At 59.0% G+C, this 17,321-nt stretch overlaps 1 protein-coding gene across 1 annotated transcript in view; it reads left to right on the top strand.

Moving 5' to 3' along the window:
• The window catches only part of SLC7A5 (solute carrier family 7 member 5), a 37,816-nt gene extending 22,936 nt beyond the window's left edge, over window positions 1–14,880 (top strand). The window contains exons 3-10 of the mRNA XM_010333697.3: window positions 3,208–3,313; window positions 3,863–3,907; window positions 5,232–5,355; window positions 6,087–6,190; window positions 6,875–6,971; window positions 8,155–8,304; window positions 10,032–10,209; window positions 11,833–14,880. Of these exons, the coding sequence (XP_010331999.2) occupies window positions 3,208–3,313; window positions 3,863–3,907; window positions 5,232–5,355; window positions 6,087–6,190; window positions 6,875–6,971; window positions 8,155–8,304; window positions 10,032–10,209; window positions 11,833–11,888 (860 nt within the window). The 3' untranslated portion in view covers window positions 11,889–14,880. The remainder of the gene's footprint in view (window positions 1–3,207; window positions 3,314–3,862; window positions 3,908–5,231; window positions 5,356–6,086; window positions 6,191–6,874; window positions 6,972–8,154; window positions 8,305–10,031; window positions 10,210–11,832) is intronic.
• The last annotated feature ends 2,441 nt before the right edge of the window (window positions 14,881–17,321 follow it).

The raw sequence follows: 17,321 nt of genomic DNA, 5'->3' as shown, positions 1-17,321 counted from the left end.
CTGGAGGGCCCACTCGTCTGCTTTGCACTGAGCCTGTTCTCACATCTCTGTGGGCTCTTGCAAACATCACTTCTTCCATCCGTCCACAGTGATTCTCTTCCTCGCTGTCTTTTCAGCCACACTGTCCCCTCCTTGTGGGTGGAGGCTGACTGCAGAGCACAGAATCCAGGTGTGGAGGCTCGTGGCAGCTGGATGAGTGGCTCACTGTGGAGGCTCGTCGCTGTGGGATAAGTGGCTCACTGTGGAGCTTGTGGCAGCTGGATGAGTGGCTCACTGGAGCACGTGGCTGTGGGATGAGTGGGTCACTCGGTCATTCGTCCAGCCCAGCGCCTGGGGCTTGATATTGAAGCAGGGATCAGTCCAAGTCTAGGGTTTGTGGGAGAGAAGGCGGAGAGGAGCCCGTCATGTCGCCGTCTCGCACGTCGTCTCGGCCTGGCACAGCTGCCGCCGTGGGCCCTCTGTTGGGGGTGAGGACGTTCTGTGCGTTGCAGGAAATCCAGCAGCATCCCCAGCCTCCACCACTCCGTGCCAGTGGCACCCCACCCCGCCATCGAGACAACCCCACATCTCCCGGCGTGCAGAATGTCCGCTGGTCACACTGAGGAGGTTCAGGGGCACTGCCCCCGGGGTTTGAACACTCTGAATCCCAACTCCACCTCCTCCCAGGAAGGTGCGTCTCTCCCCTGGGTGTAGCCAGGAGCCTGGCACAGCAGCTTATGGTATCAGCGGATGAGTGTGGTGGCCTCTCTGTGTCCAGCTGCCCTGGGCTGCAGGCAGGTCCCTCCTGCCACCCTCCAGGCCACCCTAAAGCAGAGCTGCTATCAGAGCAGGACTGCTGGAGGCAGGCAGAGCCCCAGGGTGGCACCCCCAAGCCCGATCAGGCTGTGTCAGCCCAGCCCCAGGGACAACTCTAGAGGATCCAGGCTGAGTCGCTGTTGTGGGCCAGTAGACCTGGCACCTGCTTCGTGACACCCATGGAGAGAGGGGTGGCCTCTGGTCAGGCATCCAACAAAGCCACCTCCGTCCCGAGCCACCATCTGGCAGAGTCCAGGGCTGGCAAACCCCACAGCTCTGCTATGAGGCCAGACTCCTACATGTACCCCACACCCTGTCCCTGGTCAGTGCGGGGGACACCCTGTGTCCATGGTAGGCAGGCAGCTTAGAGGCACTTCGGGTGGTTTGATTGGAGTCCTCAAAAGCTGAACCCCTGGCTTCCTGCCCTCGCCCATGTGGGGTGATGAGTGGGTCGCACCGAAAGCCGTGAGATTGGGGGATGCCATCCCTCCATGTACATCCACTGTCCTCCAGGACCTTATGTGCTCGGCAGAGAGAGGCCCTAGACAGCCTCCAGCCCAGAAGGTCCCAGCAGGACAGCCCTGGCCACACTGTCCTAAGAATGGAAGCCACACGGGGGGCTGGAGAAGAGGGGGCTGGCTGAGCCTCCCCTGCTGGAGCCTCTCGTCTGGGCTGGAGTGTAATGGCATGATCTCACTGCAATCTCCGTCTTCCGGGCTCAGGTCATCCTCCCACCTCAGCCTCCAAATAGCTGAGCCTATGGGCATGCACCACCATACACGTCTAGTTTTTGTATTTTTTGTAGAAGCAGGGTTTGACCATGTTTCCCAGGCTGGTCTTGGCCTCCCAAAGTACTAGATCTACAGATGTGAGGCACTATGGCTGGCCGAGGGATGTTTTTTTGTTTGTTTGTTTTGTTTTTTTTTGAGATGGAGTCTCATTCTGTCACCCAGGCTCGAGTGCAATTACATGCTCTCGGCTCACTGCAACCTTCACCTCCCGGATTCAAGCAATTCTCCTTTCTCAGCCTCCCAGGTACCTGGGATTACAAGTGCGCACCACGATGCCTGGCTAATTTTTGCATTTTTAAGTAGAGACGGGGTTTCACCATGTTGGTCAGGCTGGTCTCGAACCCCTGACATTGTGATCTGTCTGCCTCAGCCTCCCAAAGTGCTGGGATTACAGGCGTGAGCCACTGTGCCCAGCTCTTTTTGTTTTTCTTTAGACGGAGTTTCACTCTTGTTGCCCAGGCTGGAGTGCAATGGCACGAATCTGCTTGGTCAGAGCAGCTGGTACTGATTTTCTTGGAAGTTTCAGAGGCTGCAGCACGGAGCTGTGCACCCCAGGGAATGCTGTCCTGTGACAATGCTGAAGTCCTAGAAACGACTGTGACCACGGAGTGGAAGTTATCCAGGCCTCGCCGGGCATGGTGCTCACACCTGCAATCCCAACACTTTGGGAGGCTGAGGCGGGTGGATCACCTCAGGCCAGGAGTTCGAGACTAGCCTGGGCAACATGGTGAAACCCCATCTCTACTCAAAATACAAAAATTAGCTGGGTGTGGTGGAACCCTGTCTCAAAAAAAAAAAAAGTAACCCAGGCCTTGGGGCTGCAGATGTCTGGCTCTGCCTGAATACCTCACTATGTGAAGCCTCAGTGTATTGTTCTTAGCAAAAGCAGCCACCCTCTGTGTGATAACCAGCTGCCTCTCCTGTCATGAGGCTGGAAGTCGGTTATGGGGATTGATGTGTGTGGTGGGGAGCGTGCTCTGGGACCTCCTTTCCATCAGCCCAGGCTGGGTCTGGGGGGCGTCACAGTGAACAGGGCACGTTTCTGGCCTCCAGCAATCACCTTCACCCCCTCCCACTGTGAGTGCCAGATAGGGGTGGCAGGACCTGGATTCTCAAGCGACTTGGCAGGTCCTTGTGTGCCTGTTTCCCCACTTGCAGGACAGATGCCCCCCAATACACACACACAGCAGAAGTAAGTGGGCAGGACACAGTGGGGCTCTGCAGATGTGAAAGGTCTGCACATTCCAGAACATTCCGTCAGAGAGCAGATGGGGGAGGGAGGCCAGAAGGGCTGTGGGCGTCTTGGCCGAGGTGCTGTGGGAAATGCCCTGTCCTGAGGCGCTCCAGGCCTGCAAGGTCAAGCCCTGCCTGCTGACCATCCTATGACCAGGACCATAACCGACCTCCAGCCTCATGACAGGAGAGGCGGCTGGTTACCAAGGCTACTCCTGTCCCTGGTACCCCCGCCCGTCCGGGATCCCGCCTTCAGTTACCGCAGCCGGCAGGTCCCGGGACCTGGCTGTATTCCCAGCCCGCAAAAAAAAAAAAGCACAACTGGTAGCATGCACTGTGCAGCGCTCTCTAACCCAGCGTTCCTTTCTCTCTATTTGGCCTCTGCCAGGTGATGTGTCCAATCTAGATCCCAAGTTCTCATTTGAAGGCACCAAATTGGATGTGGGGAACATTGTGCTGGCTCTATACAGCGGCCTCTTTGCCTACGGAGGATGGTAGGTTCTGGAATGTCTAGGTCCCTTGGTCTGGGGATACAAGGGAACTTGGTCCCTGATGGGTCCAGGAATCCCAAACCTCCCAGCCATCTAGGAGTGGTTAAAGGGAGCGGACGGTACAGAGTGGCAGGTGACCCTCCAGAGTCACCCGCATTCCTAGGAAGTGTGGGGAGGCTGCCTGCTGCAGCCCTGCCCTGGCTCCACTTCTGCGTCTCAGCCAAGGCAGAGGCAGCACGTGGAGGCAGCTGAGCCCTGCAGCCCCTCTCCTCCAGGTCCGCAGCCCAGCTCCTGCACTCAGGCAGGCCTCACCAGGGCCTGAGAATCACCCCTGTGGGTGAGTGGGCAGGGAGCATGCAGGAGGCCTGGAAAGGGGGCCAGGGCCCCCAAAGCAGACAGGAGGCTGAGCTCCCGCTCCAGGTCCGCTTTCCAGCCCAGCAAGTAGCCCGCCGGGGGCAGGGGTCTCATCAGCCGGCCCAGGATGCTCTCTCCCCGGTGATTTCTTTTCTGTAATGAGGATCATACAACTAAATACTGTTCTCTAAATTTTAGGAATTACTTGAATTTTGTCACAGAGGAAATGATCAACCCCTACAGGTACGTGTATGTGCAAGAATGGATGGAGTTGTGCTTTTTATGTTTTTTTAAATTAATAGACGTTTTATTTAGAAGGAATATGTATGTCATCATTGCCAGACTTGATGTGAGAGGTTAAACGTCTGGTCCAATATTCCTTCCCGGATACGTTCTTCTTTCCCATCCCTGTCAGTTCTGAAAACGTGATACCAGAAGAAGAGGGGCCCAAATCCACAGAGCTAGCTCCCAAGCGTGAGCTTAGGAATGGGTCTGCAGTTAGGACAGATGTTGCTGGTCTTGCTTTGGTCCCACGAATCCAGGCAGGGTCTTCAAGGACCGCTCAGCAGTTGGGGTCGTCGTACTGAAGCAGGGGCTCTCAGTTTAGCCTGGCTCTTGTTTTGAGATGGAGTCTTGCTCTGTCACCCAGGCTGCAGTGCAGTGGCACAGCCTCGACTCACTGCAACCTCTGCCTCCTGCATTCAAGCGGTTCTTCTGCCTCCACCTCCTGAGTAGCAGGGGCTACAGGCTCACACTACCACTCCTGGCTAATTTTTGTATTTTTAGTAGAAACGGTGTTTCACCATATTGGCCAGGCTGCTCTCGAACTTCTGACCTCGTGATCCACCAGCCTCGGCCTCCCAAAGTGCTGGGATTATAGGCATGAGCCACTGCGCCCGGCCTCAGCTGGTTCTTACGGCTAACCACTGGACTGGTGCCCGCCACATTGCGGGAGATGTCATATTTGGCTGGGTCAAGGGGTGCGGGCAGAGAGTCCAAGTGCAACAGAGTATGTTTTGAGAATGACATCTTGGCGACCAAGGGCACAACCGCTCTGAGTCGTCTTTTTTCATTATTTGAATGTGAGACAGGGCAGCCACATTCCACTGGAAGCCTGGGGGGCCAGCAGGATGCAGGGGTGGTGGCAAGGTTTCCCCAGAGAACAGGTGGCAGCAGAGGCCCCCACTCAGGGCAGGACAGTCGAGAGGAGCTGCTCAGGCTCTGGGTTCTAGTCCCTAGCTTGGCAGCTCTTGAGCAGAGCATCAGGATTCAGACCCAGCAGCCTAACGTAGCTCTCCCGAGCCCTTGTGGTCACCCAGAAGAATCCCCATTTCTCAGGTGGGGAAGCTGAGGCCTGCGGCCAGGGCACCAGCCAGGCCTCTGCAGGTCCCCGCTCCAGGCCCAGCCGCCTGCCCAGCCCATGCTCTCGGTGCTTCCCGCCTTCTTCGAGAAGCCAGGCACAAAGGCCAGAGCTGCTGGAGGTGGGGAGCCTGCCTGACTCCTGACCACGGGGTTTGGCCTTCAGCCCAGGCTGCCCTGAGTGACGTGTCGCCCCTGTTGGTTCCAGAAACCTGCCCCTGGCCATCATCATCTCCCTCCCCATCGTGACACTGGTGTACGTGCTGACCAACCTGGCCTACTTCACCACCCTGTCCACCGAGCAGATGTTGTCATCGGAGGCCGTGGCTGTGGTAAGCCACTACCCGCCAGCTTCCACCAGGGCCCTGAGAGGCCTGCAGACCAGAGGGATACCCCGCACCTCCAAGCCTCCCCTACGTGGAGGGCTGGAGTGGTGGTCATGGGTCTCCTCTCACAACAACCGCAGAGGGAATGTCGGGATCGTCCTCGTTGCAGGGGAGAGGGGGTTTAAAATCTGATTCCAGGCCACACCTGGAACCAGCTATAAGCCAGAATGCCTGGGGGACTCAGGGCAGCAGTCATTTTAAATCTGAGTATTGAAAAGTTGGCAGCTGCTGCCGACGGGTTTGCTGGAAGGCGTCGCTGCTGCCGGCTCGGCAGGACGGAGGCCAGGCCTGGACACTGCTGTTGGGCAGCTTCTGAGGCTCCTCCCACTGCCCTCCCAGCCCAGGGGAACACGGAGTGGGAGCTCTGGCCAGCTTCCTACTGAACAGGCTCTGACTCCCAGCCCACCGCACACTGGGCACCATGCTGGGCCTGTGAAGGACCCCAGATGGGGAGGGCAGAATCCCCACATGGAGGCCACAGCTTGCTCTAGGGAGTTCCAGGGGAGTGGGGAGATTGGGGCCCCTCAAGGGCTCCCCTGTAAGCAGGCTGAGCAGAGGGAAGTCCCCCCAAAGGCCAGGATCCAGCCCGAGAGGTTCTCCTCTGCAGAGGGCTCTCGGCGAGGGTGGGAAGGGCCAAGGGCCCGCCCGGCGGAGCCCAGCTCACTCTGTCTGCCTAGGACTTCGGAAACTATCACCTGGGCGTCATGTCCTGGATCATCCCTGTCTTTGTGGGCCTGTCCTGCTTCGGCTCAGTCAATGGGTCCCTGTTCACATCCTCCAGGTGAGCGCAGCCCGACCCCCTACAGGTGAGGGAGGCCCAGGCCTCAGGGCCAGGGCCAGCATGCTCTGTGTCTGTGAAAGGTTTGCCTCTGAAACGGGATGCATCGTTGTTAAAGCTCAAATAGGCCGGGCACAGTGATCACACCTGTAATCTCAGCACTTTGGGAGGCCCAGGTGGGCAGATCGCTTGAGCTCAGGTGTTTGAGACCAGCCTGAGCAACATGACAAAACCTCATCACTACAAAAATACACATGCCCATAGTCCCAGCTCCCTGGGGGGCTGAGGTGGGGGATTGCTCGAGCCTGGAAGGTCGAGGCTGCAGTGAGATGGTGCCTCTGCACTCTAGCCTGGGTGACAGAGTGAGATCCTGTCTCAAAAAAAAAAGGGTGGGGGGGAGCATGAACTTTGCCCCTCACCTCCCACCCCTGCCGAGAGGCCAGCTGTGGTGTCCCAGGTGCCCATAGCCACCTCTTGACCCCCTGGGGCTGGAGTTTCTGTCCTTGCCAGCCGAGTCGTTTGTGGATGCAGAGAGGCCCACAGCCGGAAGCCACAGGGTTCTGATCCCCACTCTGGCGAGAGGTCCAGACAAGCCAGGCACAGGCCCCATCCACTCCCAGCCTGCCATGTCCCCGTCTGTCCTGGGTTGTGAGGTGATGGCTGACTGCCTCTCCGCTCTGTCCACAGGCTCTTCTTCGTGGGGTCCCGGGAAGGCCACCTGCCCTCCATCCTCTCCATGATCCACCCGCAGCTCCTCACCCCCATGCCATCCCTTGTGTTCACGGTAAGCCTGCCACACAGCCCCGCGCCTGCATCCCTGGGGGTTGTCGGGGGCTCCCCAGAGGGAGGCCGCCACAGCTTGCAACTTTGTCCGGGCTGTGGACTGGGTGGCAGCTCACATGTGGCCTGGAGAGGCAGCAGAATGTTTCCTCCTGCGAGCTCCACCGAATGCCTGAGAGTGCTGAAGGGGCTTTAGGTTTTATCCCAAAATAGCATATGGTGGCTGCCACAGCAGTTCACACTGTCGGAAACTCGGGAGACAAAAGCTTCACCCCAGCTGGGTTGCTCACTCCACCTCTGCCCCCGCAGGCGCCACTCAGGGCTGGTTTCTCCAGCGGGGTGCATCACGTGCTGTTGTTCCGCTTCTCCTGCGTCTTTCTGTGCTGGTCCGTGGGATTGCCTTAGTTCCCTGTTGCTGTGTCACAAATCGCTCAAAAGTGTCGTGGTCTAAAGGAAAAGCGCTTATTATCTCACAGTTCCCATGAGTCAAGAATTCAGGGAGCTGGTTCCGGGGGCTGTAGTCTCATCCGAGGGTGTGACCAGGGCTGGAGAGGCCACTGACACAGCTGCTTCCCCCAGAGCCAGTGAGAGCAGCAGAGGCAGAGGATGCTGCAGTGCCTCCTGTGGGTCCTGACCCTTGCTCCTCCCCGGTGTTAGAAGGGAGTTGGGAAGTGCCGTGTGCCTGGGGAGCTGGAGGGAGAGCAGCCCACACTTCTGGGCTTCCTGGAGCATCCATGAGGACTGTGTTTTGACAGCTGCACTGGGGGCTACGGAAACTGTCCTCTTGATGGACAAGGGGTTAGGTCAGGTTGTGATCCTCACAGAGCCTCAGCCCAGGGGCCCAGCTGCAAACGCACACTGCGCTCTTCACCTGTCCTTGAAACCCGGAGGTGGTCTCCTTTTCTTCCACTCCCTCTGGCCTCCTCCCCTCCCGCTTCCCCTCCTGCCTCTTTTCCCTCCCTCCTTCCGTTCCTCCTCCCTCTTCCCCTCCATCTTCCCCCTCTCCCCTATCCTCCTCCTCGCTCCCTCCTTCCCTCCTTCAAGACCTCCTGGTCAGATGAGGTTTCTCCTTTAAAACAAAATTCCTGCAAGTGTGCTCAGCTGGGCACAGCCAGGTCGTCCCAGTGGCCACTGTCGCCTCCCAGCTGGGTTGTGGGCCTGGGCTCAGCTGGCCGCCTCTCTTGCAGTGTGTGATGACGCTGCTGTACGCGTTCTCCAAGGACATATTCTCTGTCATCAACTTCTTCAGCTTCTTCAACTGGCTCTGCGTGGCCCTGGCCATCATTGGCATGATCTGGCTGCGCTACAGAAAGCCCGAGCTTGAGCGGCCCATCAAGGTAAGCCCGGGCTCCCGCTTACCCAGCTGCCCTCACAGAGGGAGGGTCCGAGGGTTTGAGGACCTGAGCTTGGGAGCCGGCACCCCAGCTCAGCCTCTGGACCTGCATCTGCCTGCCTGCCTGCACCTGGGCCAGGCCACGTCCCCATCAAGCTAAACCAGGGCTTACTTTGCAGGGGGTCCCAGTGGGAGAGGGGTGAGGCTGTGTGGTGGGAGGGGCATGAGGCTGTCTGCCTGTGCTTCTATAGCAGACACGGGGGTCACCTAATTCCGGTGTTGACTGTTGACCAGGAGCTGGGGTTTCTCAAAGGACAGCAGACGGACAGAGCTCCCTTGAATGAAGCGAGGCAGATAAGGGCGTAGCGTGAACCCGCAGGGCCTGGTGCAGCATTCCCAGGGTGGTCGGTTGTGCTAGGGGGTGGAATGCAAGGTGTGGGGTGCCTGGCCCTAGGAACTCCTGGGCCCAGGTGGGCTCTCCCTGTCCCCAGCCGCTCCTTGCAGAGGGGCAGCTGTTGTCACTGAGCTGCTTTCCTCAAAAGGGGGCTGTCCCTCGGAGGCCATGCTCCCGCCCAGGGCCCAGCAAGCCCCGCCACCCTGGCCCTGACACAGGACGAGAGCGCAGAGCCCCTGGTGGCCGTTGGCCAGCAGCTCTTGTCACTCAGCTGACATATGTCTCTCACGGGAGCCCCGCTCCCCTGCTGGGGCCATCTTGCCCCCTGTGTTCCTGAAGTCTGGGGTCCGGTGGGAGGCCTGTGAACACGGTTTAACAAGAGCTTTAAAAGATGGTCAGTACAAGAACCCAGATGCAGCTCTGAGAGAAGACTGTGTAGGGCGAGGAGGGAGCCGCCCATCCTGGGCACCAGCTTGTGTCTACCATGCCAGCTTGGCCACAGGGCCTTGGAGCAGGAGCCAGCCCAAGGCCCAGCCCGGCCCAGGAGAGGTGGCACAAGGCAGTCACTGGCCATGGCAGTGGCTCCGCTCCCATGGAGACCTAGGCCACGGGATAGGCTCTGCCCACTGTGAGCCTGGGCACAGGGTGGACATCTGTTCTCTGGGGACAGGGCAGCCATGCAGCCTGCACTGATGGGACCCGCAGTCAGCTCTGCGTCTCCCAGGGTGGCCTGTTTGAGTATGCATTCAGGACAGCTGAGTCCCACAGCCATGCCCAGCAGCGGGTCACGGGCTGGGCCTGCAGGCTCCTCGAAGCCCTGCCTGGGTTCTGTGCCGGGTGGAGTTCATCCGCTCGAGGTGACGGCTTAGGGTGCCGCTTCAGGGATGGGCTTTTGCTCAGCCCTGTCCACAGCAGGGTCTCCAAGAGGGCAGTCTCCTGGCTTCTTCGCGGGTGGCTGCTGTCTCCCGGAAGCGTCAGGCCCCTGCACCTCCTGATGGCTCAGGGTTTCCAGGCCTGTGGCATGGGAGTGGAACCATGACCTTCCCTGCCCATGGGATGCCTCGGGAGACAGAGCCGGTTCCTTCCATCCCCAGCAGCAGCCACCAGAGCCTCGGGCAACAGGCCTAGCACTGTGTGTGGAGTCCAGGGAGGGGCAGGTGACACTGTATGTGAGGCAGACGGGGTGCAGGTCACATTCCGGTGACCTGAAGTCAGCAGCGAGTGGGTGTGGAAGGCCCAGGAGGGCTGAAGAACCTCGGGGCTGGGGGAGGGAGGCTGGACAGGAGGGGGCTCCAGCACAGCCGCAGAGCTCACCCGGGTTCTGTCCTCTACCGCAGGTGAACCTGGCCCTGCCCGTGTTCTTCATCCTGGCCTGCCTCTTCCTGATTGCCGTCTCCTTCTGGAAGACCCCTGTGGAGTGTGGCATCGGCTTCACCATCATCCTCAGCGGGCTGCCCGTCTACTTCTTAGGGGTCTGGTGGAAAAACAAGCCCAAGTGGCTTCTCCAGGGCATCTGTGAGTGTCTCGCTGGCCCATAGCCCGCGGTACCCTCTGCCGGGGGCAGCGAAGGGGGTTGAGAGGCGTCGGCTGTCTCCACCCACATGGTCCAAGTGTGTTGGGTGGCAGGACAGTTCAGGTCACTGCACTGTCCGCCAGTGACTCACGGCCCACGTGTTTCAGGGATAAGGCACTCAGATTAGCAGCAGCTAATCTCTTAGGACGAGGGATTCCAGAAATTAGGCTGCTGCAGCCAAGTAATAAAATCCTGCCAGCTGCCACAGGAGACTTACCCAGCAAGACAGAGGGAGGCCGGGCGTGGTGGCTCACACCTGTAGTCCCAGTGCTTTGGGAGGCTGAGTCAGGTGGATCACTTGAGGTCAGGAGTTTGAGACCAGGCTGGCCAACATGGTGAAACCCCATCTCTACTAAAAATAAATAAATTAGCTGGGCATGGGGCCACCTGTAATCCAATCTACTCAGGAGGCTGAGGCAGGAGAATTGCTTGAACCCGGGAGCTTGAGGTTGCAGTGAGCCAAGCTCCCACCATTGCACTCCAGCCTGGGTGATAGAGTGACTCCGACTCAAAAAAAAAAGAGGTGGGGGGTCAGTGGTCGTCCCGTAGAGGGACGAACCCCTCTACGGTACTCTCTGCAGCGGCGGCCCTGGGGGTGCTTTGCCACCAAGTTTAGGACCCCTCAGCGCCTGCAAATGTGGCCATATTCCTAGAAAAAGGCCAGGGTGCCTGCGGGCCTAGACACTCATCACCATGTCACTAGGTGGCTTTTAAAAGTCATTCAGGGGCCGGGCGTGGTGGCTCAAGCCTGTAATCCCAGCACTTTGAGAGGCCGAGGTGGGTGGATCACATGGTCAAGAGATCGAGACCATCCTGGTCAACATGGTGAAACCCCGTCTCTACTAAAAATACAAAAAATTAGCTGGGCATGGTGGCGTGTGCCTGTAATCCCAGCTACTCAGGAGGCTGAGGCAGGAGAATTGCCTGAACCCAGGAGGCAGAGGTTTCGGTAAGCCGAGATCTCGCCATTGCACTCCAGCCTGGGTAACAAGAGTGAAACTCCGTCTTAAAAAAAAAAAAAAAAAAAAAGTCATTCAGAACACCAAGAGCTTAAAGCAAAACCCCCTCTCTATCCTGAAACAGTCTCCATCCCCAGAGCGATTTCTCTACAAAGTCCCGGGTGTGACAGGTCTTCCCAAGGACCCCTCAGCAGACTTGGCTCCTCCAGCTTTTCCTGCAGGGCGGCCTGGCCGTCTGGGTGTATGTCCAGGTTGTGCCCCTGGCACGGCCTGGCAGGAAGGCCCGTCGTCTCCCCATTGCACTTTGCCAAGGCCCCAGGGCCTGGGTCGTGTGCTCCACGGGCCATGCTCCTCCTCCTTCCCCAGGGTTCTGGATCAGATGCCACACTTGTGCATCTCAGCAGCAGACAGTACCTCGCACACCCTGTGTCCACGTGCCCAAGTCAGGAGGCGTCCTTAAAATCCTAGCTTCTGGCTTCTCTGCTATTTCAGGAGGGGTGGTGGCCCTGGGTTTGGTGACACAGCTGGGGGAGCCCCAACTCACACCCCCATGTCCCATATTGCCGTCCAGCCCCTGGCTAACACAGCAGTCTTCTCTCCTGACAGTCTCCACGACCGTCCTGTGTCAGAAGCTCATGCAGGTGGTGCCTCAGGAGACATAGCCCGGAGGCCGAGAGGCTGCGGAGGAGCACACAGAGCCCCGAGCCCACGCCAGCTCCCCGCCATCCACAGCTCAGCTGCGCACCCAGCATCCCTCGCTGTCCCTCCCAGGTCAGGCAGCTGAGGCTGCTGTGGAAACTCTGGTACGAACCTACGAATCTCGTCCCTCAAGTAAGGTCCACCCTGGGACCCAGGCGGGGACTGCGCTCCTGCCAGGAGCGGCTTCTGGCCTCCTTGGGTCCTTTTCCCTTCCTTCCTTTGTTTACTTGTTTTTTTAACTTAAATTCGGGGTCAAGTTGACACCACTAAGAGGATGTTTGAAGGGGCTCGGAGGGCAGGAGCCTTCCTTTTTCCCTGTCTCCCCTTTTTTTCTCCCGCACACAATGTGCCAGGGACCAGATCACTGTCCCTGGGCGAACAGAGCTACTGAGCCTTGGAACCTCATCGTGACCGCAGACCTGCACTGATGGCCGGACAGCCGGCCCCACACACACGTGCTTGTCTTCTTTATTTTTTTATGGTTATAAATGCGGCGACATTCGTGAAAATTGCCCCATGGGCTTATGTCTCTCTGCCTTAAAGACCCAAGATAGGACCCTCCCCGCCAGTCCCAGAAGAGACACGGCCTCTGCAGAGAGGGCTTGCAGAGCAGAAACTCAGCCGTGGGGCGGCACCAGGGTGGAGGTGCCTGGAATGGGGCGGGTCGGGGGCTGGGCAAGGTGAAGGATCCAGGGTGGGTGATTCCGGGGGTCCTCCCAGGAGGTGCTTCAGGCCTGTTGGAATCCTGATGGCCTGTCCTAGCCTGAGACTCCTGAAACACCATCCTAAGCCGGTGAGCAGCCCTGGGGAGGGGGCATGCTGGCATCCCTGCAGCTCCCCAGGCCTGGCCTTAAGGCAATGCGGCCTCTGTGTCCAGTTTTGGAGGCCGAGCTCTGGTTCACGCAGACGAAGCCCTGCACTTCTGTCTTCTGGAAACAGAGACAAGAAAGGCAGACACGCCATGGCCAGGCACCCCAGTGCGCGCCCACCCTGGGCCCCACACAGCAGTGTCCCCAGCCCAAGGTTGCCGCTGCCCTCAGGCTCCAGAGTACTGGCCTCTGTGCCACCCCACACCCCACAGCAGCCCCTTCTGGCTGGGGCAGGGTTCCCGCTCCCGGCCGAGGCACCTCCTCGCCCTGTCTATCCCCCTCACGGTCTGTCCTGGTCCTGGAGATAGCGTCAAGCACGGCTCACCTCTCTGCGGCCTGTGTCTGGAGGCCCCTGTACCCTCGCGTGGCCCTCACCCCCTGTGGAGAGGTGGAACTAGCGGCCCGTGTTTTCCTTGTTCCTGTTTCTTCCCTGGGGGAGGCAGCTGAGGCCTGGCTGACTCGGCCCACTTTCCTGAGCTGTCCCTGCCTCTGTGGAAGCAGCCAGGTGCCCACAGAACAAGAAGACCGCCCTGCCAGACCCCTCCTGAGCTCTGGGGGGGCTCTTCCTCCTCAGCCACCGGCTTCTCCCCAGCGCTCAGCTGTGGCCAGAGGAGCAGCCCTGTGGCACAGCCCCGAGTCCCCCAAGCCAGAAGGCCCTGGAGCAGGCTTACTGATCTGTACACAGCTTTACTGACCAGCTTGCTCAAGCTGCCAGCTCTGAGCAAGTGCCCGGTGGAGCCTGCCACCCTCTGCCTAGGCACCAACCCCCTCAGCATCCAGTGGGCCCACAGAAACCTGATGAACAGTTTGGGGTCCTGGGCCAGATGTCCGTCTCTCCTGCTCGAGGAATGAAGACCTCTGTTCCAGAGCCCAGGAGCCCATCCAGCCCTGGCGCCCCTGCCACACTGCTTCCAGCTGTCCATGGACTGGCTGCCGGTGTCTGCTCATAGGAACTGCATCTTTTCTGGGGCCCAAGGGATCAGCCCACCGTCTGGAGGCTGAGGACCGGCAGCGGCAGGTGAACTGACTGTCGGATGAGACAACACCAAGTCCCTCCCGTACCTGTTCTCCTGGCCGCAGAGACGGACAGAGCTGGTGCCCAGCCTGCCTGGAGGGCGGGTGTGTGAACCCAGGAGGCAGTGGACATTGGAGGCAGTCACGGCTCTCGAGACGGGGGAGGTGCTCCCTGGTCTCACCCACCCCTGGGAGCTTTCCACGGGGGCCAGCAGGGCCTGTGTGGGTGTCTGCCGCTTCCCGCCCCCAGCGGGGCCGTGGGATGCCATTCTGTGGCGGCCTCCTGCTCTGGGAGGTGGACGTGCCTTAAGGAAGCAGGAGCAAGCAGCCTGTCCATGAGACACGCTTGCCTGTTGGCTGCTGTGGCTGTGGGCGACATGGGGGCTGCCCGTGTCCGTGGCGGAAAGTAGCTCCTTAGTGAAATCGCGGCAGCCGCTGGGGTCCCTCTTCACACTGCAAAGTCTCTCTCGGGCATCTGGGTTGTGAGGGGGAAGAACTTCTCCACAGAAGGTCATGGGGCGGTGTCCCCCAACCCAGCCCAGGGACCCCAATTCAGAAAGCAGGGGCTGTGTCCACTCCCCTCCTGCTGTGCTGGAATTCCACAGGGTCCAGGGAAGACTTCCCTTTCCCTTCCCTTTTTCTCCATCCTCCACTGACAAATGCCACAATGGTTTTCACTCATGGGTCTTGCGTGTTTTAAAGCACACCCCACCAAGACAAGCAAGCGTGTTTTCCGTCGTTTTGCTTTTTTGTGTTGTGCTAACGTCTTACTAATTTAAGATGCTGTCGGCACCGTGTTTATTTATTTCCAGTGGTCTTGCCCAGCCTTGCTGCTCTGCGTGGCGCAGGTGCCACGCCTGCTCCGTGTCTGTGTCCCAGCCACGCAGGGCCATCCACTGTGACGCCGGCCGAGCAGGCCGGACACCCTCTGCCGAGTAATGACGTGTGTGGCTGGGATGTCTTTTGTTTTGTGTTAATGGCTAACCTGTTATATTGGGCTGGGCTGGGCTGGGCAAGGCATTCGGGCTTTTTTGTGGGGTTTTTGTTTTTAAAGAAACACTCAATCATCCTACGACTGATGTTCCGTGTTCTTTTCTTCAGCGCCGGGTTCTGGGTGTGGGAACGTTCCTGAGCCCCCCTTGGTCACCCCATTCCTTCCACCATCACACATTCATTCATTCATTCAACCAACAGCCCGCTGAGGCCACCGGGTGGGGGTGAGCCGTGAGCAGGCAACACAGGCCCCACGTGTGAGCACGCCCCCCTCCAGGGTGATCTGCCTTGGGAGTGGGGGGCTGGGACATTCCGGTGGAGACCACTGGGTGGAGGGGGAAGGTTTCAGTTCCAGAGAGCTGCAGGAGCAGAGTTGGGAAGGGCTTGGGGGGTCACCTGCTGGGAGGACACAGGGCTCCAGCTCCCAGGAGGTCAGGAAGGAAGCCTTTCTCCAGCCTGGGATCACAGCAAGAAAGGAGGCAGCACCGATTCTGGGTTCCCAGGACACCCCCAAGCCTCGGAGGGCAATCGTGGGGCCCCGTCCTGGAAGCAGTGGAGGTGCCTGTCGCCAGGACCCATGCAGTCTCATCCCACCTGAATGGGCGGTGGGGGACAGGGATTTGGGTCAGAGGCCCTGAGTGGGTCCCATAGGCTGAGTGATCCTGGAGACACTGAGTCCCACCTGGTGCTGAGGGACCGGAAGGGCCCCAGGTGCTGGGAATATAAATTCGAGTAAGCTGTCAGCTCCACGAGGTGTTAGCAAGAGGTCTTCTGGCACTGGGGGTTGGGCCCTTCCTTTAGGGAAGCCTTTTCCCAGCGGCAGACCAGAGGGTTCTGGGGTGCAGCTGGGAGCCTGTGCAGCAGCCGGAGTCACCTGGAGCCCTGGCCCAGGACCTGTGTGAGCCCCCTACTCTGACCACCCAGGCAGCAAGGGCCCACCCCGCTCCGCTCCCGGGGCTCTGGTAGGCTTCAGGTGCATTTTAATAGTACCTTCCCTGCTGTGAGTTGAAGCCCAAGCCTCTCAGTGCTATTCAAAGGCACATGTGGGAGAACTGGCTGCCCCCTAAGGGGCTGGAATTGGAAAGCAATTTTGGAGCTGGAGACCTTGGATGGCCCTGGCAGGTGTGCACCCCTTTGGGGACTTGACCATTGGGATGGGCTTGTCGAGGCACAAGAAAGAGAAGAGGACTCAAACTCTGGCTGCCTGTCCCAGCCCGACACCAGCCACTCGAGGTCACTGGGTGGAGCAGCCCTCACTCACCTGCAACTGGGAACTCCCTGGGACCTGCTGAGTGATAGCTGAGGGTGGGGCTGGGAGCCACCAGTGTGGTGAGCAGCCTTGGCCTCCGAGGCCCTTCCCCCTTCCTGGCGACACTCCAGTGGCCCCCAGCCCTGACCCAAGCAGCTCCTTTGCGATGTTTGGTGCCAACAGCACTCCAAGAGCCCCGGGCTTCTGGAAAGAGCAAAGGTTAAGAAACCCCAACCCCTGTGTTCCAGAAATGGCTTGTGCAGAGAAAACCATTCCCGTGTGACTTAGGTGAGACTCAGAGATGCCCCCACCCCGGGTCTACCTAGGGCAAGGCCCGGCCCAGGCCCTGAGTCCCTTCGGCTTCTCCAGTGACCCCCAGGGGTGCAGTAGAGCTAAATGCTTGTTAGGCAAACTCAGGACCGGGACCCTCTCAGCCTGGGCCAACCTGTGACTCCCCACTCCCTGAGACCGGGCTGGCCCATGGAACCTGTTCTATTTACTGCCCCTCAGGCCCCCCACCCCAACTCCCCACACATATTCTAGCCTTGTACACACCCCCCATTTAAAAAAAAAAAAAAAAAAAAAACAGGCCAGGCGCGGTGGCTCACACCTGTAATCCCAGCACTTTGGGAGGCAGAGGCGGGCGGATCACCTGCGATGAGTTTGAGACTAGCCTGGCCAACATGGTGAAACCTCATCCTGACTAAAAATACAAAATTAGTTGGGTGTGGTTGCACATGCCTGTAATCACAGCTACTTCTTAGGAGGCTGAGGCAGGAGAATCGCTTGAACCCCGGAGGTGGAGGTTGCAGTAAGCTGAGATCGTACCATTGCACTCCAGCCTGGGTGACAGAGCAAGACTCTGTCTCAAAAAAAAACACATCCCCCGAGACGGGTGGATCACGAGGTCAAGAGATCGAGACCATCCTGGTCAACATGGTGAAACCCCGTCTCTACTAAAAATACTAAAAATTAGCTGGGCATGGTGGTGTGTGCCTGTAATCCCAGCTACCCAGGAGGCTGAGGCAGGAGAATTGCCTGAACCCAGGAGGCGGAGGTTGCGGTGAGCCGAGATCGCGCCATTGCACTCCAGCCTGGGCAACAAGAGCGAAACTCCGTCTCAAAAAAAAAAAAACATCCCTTTGGCTAACCCTGCAACTCCTTGTAGACCCTGTGGTGGGAGCAGAAGTCTCCCGTTGTAAAAGCCCTCCGTGCTGCTATAACCTTTTCAAGTCAACTGCTTTTTAGGCGGAATGGCTCACACCTGTAAT

The sequence above is a fragment of the Saimiri boliviensis genome, chromosome 1 (genome assembly GCF_048565385.1).
Source record: "Saimiri boliviensis isolate mSaiBol1 chromosome 1, mSaiBol1.pri, whole genome shotgun sequence".
In the NCBI taxonomy this organism is placed as follows: domain Eukaryota; kingdom Metazoa; phylum Chordata; class Mammalia; order Primates; family Cebidae; genus Saimiri; species Saimiri boliviensis.
This window is presented reverse-complemented; position numbering and strand designations above follow the sequence as displayed.